The sequence below is a fragment of the Agelaius tricolor genome, unplaced genomic scaffold (assembly GCF_023055355.1).
Source record: "Agelaius tricolor isolate 1412-34295 unplaced genomic scaffold, bAgeTri1.0.p SCAF_1, whole genome shotgun sequence".
In the NCBI taxonomy this organism is placed as follows: Eukaryota; Metazoa; Chordata; class Aves; order Passeriformes; family Icteridae; genus Agelaius; species Agelaius tricolor.
This window is the reverse complement of record NW_027269261.1, coordinates 85,090,473-85,096,830: the sequence shown is the minus strand read 5'-3', so window position 1 is coordinate 85,096,830 and position 6,358 is coordinate 85,090,473. Positions and strand designations below refer to the sequence as shown.

The following is a 6,358-nucleotide window of genomic DNA, read 5'->3' as shown; positions in this document are numbered from 1 at the left end:
TAATCTGCCATACAGATGGTAATTGAAAACATCTTGCATTGCAATTTTCAACATATACTCAAAACAAATTTGAAATCTGAGAATCATACGATCTCATAGTATGAGATACATAGAATAGTGCTATACATTACTATCTATCCTACAGAAACATCTTCTCTATCTTATTATTATAAATATACTCTATTTACTCTGTAGTTTACTTTGTGTTGCTCTTTAAAGATTAAACATTCAAAAAGTTTTAAATTGGAGGAAGCAGGAAGAATTGAAGCTCACCTGTGAAGAAGAAATTTCTCTGTCTTGTGGAGAGAGAGATCTGTGGAACAAGTTCCTACAGGAATCAAGGATAAGCCTCTGTGTTTTCTGAGGTACTATTCATGAATTTTACCAAACCAACTTTCAGAAGTGCTCAAATTCTCCAAAGGTGAGCGCAATAAGCTATCAGAGAAGCTGAACTGCTTAACTGTCACAGAGTTGTTTTCAAAAAGGTCTTTGTGTGCCTAACAATAAGAAAAATTAGAGACCAGAGCTAAAGTAGTTTCTAAAAAACTGCAATATCTAGATTGATTTTTATAACCAAGTAGGAAGTCACTTTTAACTGCCATACCTGTGGAAAAAACACCTGTATTTACTAAGTAAAGAACTCAGACATGGTTTGAAGCAATTTTAAGAGCATTTATTATGGAAAGAGACCATAAATTACAATTTAATAGAAATAAACTTTTTTTCCCCAGCATATCTAATTCTAAACTGTTTCCAATTTTTCCCTCAGGTAGAAAATTAATCCATATAGCAAGACAGAATTGAAATTATACATAAATTGGATTAGTTTTTGGGGCAACTTACTCAAAAATAAAACTCTCATAAATTGACTATCACCTACTGTTTACTTAAGAAATAAATGTAGGGGCAAGTTGTGCTCATACAAAGCATTTAATCTTTTTGTTAGAATAGTATTGATCTAAAATCTCATTTTAATAAAATATGAAAGGTTAAAATATATTTTTCCGTGTAAATATATTACTGCCTCAACATTTTATTCTGTACAAATTTAGTTGTTACTTATGGCAACATAATTGGCTGGAAAGATGCCAGTTTTTCCTCCTATTGTTCCTTCCCACCAATCAAACTGGGAATTTGTTTTAGTTGTCACTGTGATTCTGTCTCCAGCTTTGAAAGTCAAGTCACCTGGCTGTTGTCCTTCAAATGAATAAAGTGCTGTCACTTCAACTGGATCACTCCCAGAGTTATCTGAAATTAAAGAAATCAAATAAAAAGGAAATTACTAAAAGGAACTTCCTAGTGTCAGCACACACACTAAATTCTTAAATAGAATATTCTTAAATGACAGTAGAAAAGGGTGAAAAAAACACTAAAATAATCTATATGGACATATAAACCACTGATGAAAAATCCCCTCCACTTCCACTATAATCTTAGGTAAGTGAAATTTGAATTCCAGCCTATCAGTGCAGTCTATTTAATACAATAATACTCTATAAAAAGTAAACATCAGCCAGTTTTCTGTATGCCTCCTATGGTCAGAGAAAGTGGGAACAAAGGTGGTGTGTTGAGGAAAGCACAAATGTTTCCTGAATGGTGGCTATCAGAGCCACTGCCCAGGTTTGAGTTTTGGTTTGTGTTCTCTGTGACAGCTTCTTCATGGAAACTGCAAAACTCAAAGGAGAAAATTTGATTATTTAATCAAAACTCAGGATCTAGGATGCCAAAATACAAAATATCCACAGCACTTCCCTTCTTGTTCCATAGGTTTTGCAGTGCCTGGGATTTTGGTGTATCTCAGATGTTAAACAGAACACACAAAATGTGCCAGTGGAAAGAACTGATTATGGTTTGATGTACTGGAAGTGACTTGGTTTGTATGGGGGTATTTTTGACCACATATACAAATGGCTTTTAGTCTCTTTGCACCAGTCTCTTATATAACTCTTTCAGTTCTCAGCTAGGGTTGGAATCATGCCATAAGGCTTCTAAACTAATTTTAAAACTATCAAAATCTTGCATACTATTATCCACCCTCCATTCCTATAGAAAATTTTAGCCGAAATTTATTATTTAGCCAATGTTTAGTACCACTGAATTTTAAATCTGAGTATCTTCAATTTAACAATAAATATGTTTTCTCTCAATTCCTTTAACTGTCTGATATATAGGAGGTAGTTGCTTTAGATTAGTGTTGATTTAGAAAACACTTAAATCTCTTGCATGAGTGAATCTAAAAGTGAAAAATGGAAGGTTAGTTAAGAGGAAGTAATGTTTACACAGTCAGATAGAGAGATTTCAGGGTGTGTTGCTCATATGGACCTGATGGCTGCATAAATGCTCAAGCATGCTAGATTAAAGGCTTTTAGAATTAGCTGCACCTCCTTGCTGTCAAAACTGTTGCAAAAGGGGAAACCCACCTCTCACTAGTTTACACACTGCCAGCAGAGAGCTAGAAAGTGTGGTGAGAGAAGCATTGATACAAATTTTTTTGTTGTTTTTTTTGCAGTCTGTCTTCAGCAACTGATACCCACAGGTTTTTTTTCTTCTGGTTGCTTTTATCATTTCAAAAGGAAGAGGAGAAATTTTTTTCCCTAAGGCTCACAAACACAAACTCTGTAGCCAAAGAGGACAGAGAAGAACAATGGTCCACAAATGTATGCACAAAGAGCACAGGGTTTTTCCCCCCACATCTGTCAACATGTATGTTCATTCTACAGGTGAGTGCTTTCTCTTCATGATCTGAACTCTTAGCAATCACCAAAGACTAATAAAAAATTATTTAGCCATGAGCTGGGAGAGATTTGATTGCAGAGAAGTCAAGTGCAATCTTTCTTGATCACACAGTATCTCTCTCCTGATATCTACAGTCATGATCTAAAGTCATACAACACTGTTTCTTTTACTGTGAAAATAAAACCAAATTTATCAGGTCCATATCTCCACCAGTTACTCCTACCAAAAAGACAGATTGCAGCTTTTCTAAATATATCTTTTACTGTCACATCTGAAACCCTGATGGACTGAATATTCAGCAATTACACAATTTTCCATCGAAAATTCAAGCATTTGATGCAGTTGGGATGATATGATGTGCTCTCATGCACAGTTTAGTTTGAAGCTACATATTTTGATTGAGGAAATCATAGAAAAAGTATGAAGTAAAACATCAACTTTTTACTCCTAGCACTAACTGAAGAATAGTCAGAAAATACTGTGGCCCAGGACTCTTTAGGTGCTGTGGCATGAAAACAGTTATGACTCAGTTCCATATAAAAAGGAAGAAGGGGTGTGTTTTACCCCTGTGCCACATTCAGGTAGCACACATGGGTTAAGTGCATTTATATACTACAATGAAGACAAAAATTTCCTATGCTTTGAGTTCTTAAATCTATGTGTTTTTATCATGTAAATGAATAATCACTCAAAGAGAATTGGAGATACTATATATTTAAAACTGCCCAAAATATATATGGAAAAAGTAGATGTTTGATAGAGCAAAAGAAAAGACTGAAAGTGCTAAAAGTGAGGTGAGATCTTATTCTCAAAAAGAAAAAGAGCTGTCAAGACCACTATGATATGCTGGACTCACAGCAATGGTAAGTAACTACTAGTTACCACCTCCATGGCTGAACCTGCACTAAGACTATAATTCCTCTTATACAAACTGCTGAGTATTCTGAAATTAGCTCTGTAAAAGTAGGAGGAAAAATGAAAGGAAACACGGCACAAATTGAAGCTTGAAAAGGTGAAAAGACATCCATATGTGAGATATTAAAGGGTAGCAATGCACCACAACCATGCCTCCAATTACTGTTTGCCCTGTCATATGAACAAAACTGTTTTATGTGTTTCTCTTCTCATTTTTTGTCCCTATACATGTGCATTTTTCCAAACATAGAGAAAACTCAAAGCACTACAGCTGAATATGAACACTCAGTCCTATGTCCTTGCCCCAATAGCTACCTGCAATCATTTAAAAGCATTTTTCAGCTTTATTCCTGTCAGCTCTTTCATAGCCATTTCTGCTTAATTTTCCCTAGCAGCCTTTTCTCATACTATAGTTTTGTTTCATTTTATTTTTCATAAAGATTTAAATTCTGTAGTTTTGTAGCACAATGCTGACAGAATGCATATTTCTTGCCTCAAGAGTTCAGCATCTCATGCTTCATATTTATATGGATCATCCTAACAATAAGGTACCTTAAATGCATGCACTGTTACAAAATCCCCCACACAGATTATAAGGAGGATCTATTCTGTGTTCTCATTTTCCAATTTCAGTTTTGCACAGAAGGGTTTTAAATAAAATTGTTATATTCCATATGAAGATCCCTGAATGCATAGACAGAAATGACATTTGCAGCTCACACAAGATGGTGCTACAGTGCTACATACAGCATATGATACTAAGATCATTGAGATTCATGAGTATGCACACTGCAAGAAATACAAACTACATTGTGGAAAATCCTTATTTGTTATTGCTATTTGAATACACACTTCCAGAAACACAGTGGTCAAAACAGAAAATATAGAAATTTTGGTTGAAGGCAAATTAGTAGCTAGCATATATATTCAATACTCCAGCACACACAGGTATGGCATGTGTTTGATGACAAACTTCTCTGACCACAATATCCTTCCAGTTTATTTATCTGTACATACCATAATGATTTGCAGATTTTGTGAAGGACCACTACTACAGATAAAAGACTTGGTGGGGTTTAAAGTAGAGTGAATTTATGGCCTCTTGGGTGTTCTACATTACAGCCCCAGAGTGAATGAAAGAGCAAGAAAACTATTTTTACTTATGGCGCATTTATTGGGTAATAAAAGCATTTTCTATGAAGTTGGTGTGGAACAGATACATTGCCTACTCTTCTGTGACTCAGTTAAGAGTGCCAGTTTTTGACTACAAGGCCAGCTGGCACAGACTGGCCACATACATATCATAAACACTGACCAGAGAGATGAGCCATATGCAAATTGCCTACTGGTTCCTATAGTGGAATAACAACTAAACTACATCTTGGAATTATTTGGGAAAGTGCAAGGTGAGAATAATGTCAAGGCAGTTTCTAACAACACAACCACATAAGTAAATGAGTTACAGTGCTTGGGCCCATGCCTTCACACTGTTTAATTTACCAGTAGCTATAGTAGCCACTAGTTTCACATTCTAATGTGAGCTTATAAAATATTAGTAAAGCCATAGGCTGTTTACGAGACTGGATTTTAGAGAAGAAGGCATTTGTAATAATTTTGGCTTAAGCTTATGATACTTTCAAAACCCAGCTCTAAGTTGGAATACAGAATAGTTGGAACACAGTTCAGCTGTGGGCCCCAAATTTAATTTTACTGGCATAGATGCATATACCCCCAGCCATCAGCCTGATGCTGAATATCTTGTAGAAGATGTGCTGCTTTTGGCCATGGAGACAGCAATAAAACTGAAATAAGTTTCATGTACTTGAGGTTAGTGGTGAGATTGCTAAGCATCCACTCTGCAAATTTTACTAATTGTCAGTAATTTGAGTGTAATTTGTCAGTAATTTCACTCTCTGCCCCCTCAGTGGGATGTGAAAGAGAACTGGAGGGCTAAAAGTAAGAAAACTCATGGACTCATGGGTTGGGATAAGAACATTAAAATAATCAAAATAAAATAATATTTTTAAATTAAAATGTAAGGAGAAGGAAAATAACAAGAAGAGAGAGAAATAAAACCCAAGATAAGCAGGCAATGCAAAGAACGGCAATTGCTCACCACTAACCAAATTATGCTCAGCCTGTTCCCAAGCAGTGCCCCCCTAGGCAGCTTTCCCCCAGGTTTATATACTGAGTATGACCCTGTGGGGTATCCCTTTACCCAGCTGGGGTCAGCTGTCCAAGCTGTAATAGAATTCTTATTGCTTAAATGGAGGCCGAGCAAACTAAGCAACCACATGGACCCTGTTTGTGCAGAAGTAAGATAAAACCAACAAACAGACCTAATGATGGAAAACAACTAACAGATTGGGCAGATGCAAAAATCTGTGCTTTGGAAAACAAACATATCAAGTATCAGAAAGGCTTAGTATACTAGTACACTGTTCAGAGGCATTGATAGGATCAGGTATTGCTCATAGGTTTAATATGAGAGATGTTACTAACAGTGAACAGACAAATATTAGTTCTTTACCCATTATAGGCTTTTTCTTGGAAAGGGTTAATACTGAGTTTATAATCAGAGTTAGGAAAGAATCCAAAGTAGGATAAAGAACTATGTCAATTACTGGGCCCATGGCAAATCTGAGTAAAAAACAGTAGTTGGAGCCATTAACAATGAAGACTTAACAGGAAATTTTAATGTCAACCT

The 6,358-nt window shown here is 35.7% G+C and overlaps 1 protein-coding gene across 4 annotated transcripts in view; it reads right to left on the bottom strand.

The window, feature by feature from the left end:
* Positions 1–651: 651 nt before the first annotated feature.
* SH3YL1 (SH3 and SYLF domain containing 1) overlaps positions 652–6,358 on the bottom strand; it is a 44,192-nt gene continuing 38,485 nt past the window's right edge. For all 4 annotated transcript variants that reach the window (XM_071441651.1, XM_071441641.1, XM_071441658.1 and 1 more), the window contains one exon: positions 652–1,248. In XM_071441651.1, the coding sequence (XP_071297752.1) occupies positions 1,049–1,248 (200 nt within the window). In that variant the 3' untranslated portion in view covers positions 652–1,048. The remainder of the gene's footprint in view (positions 1,249–6,358) is intronic.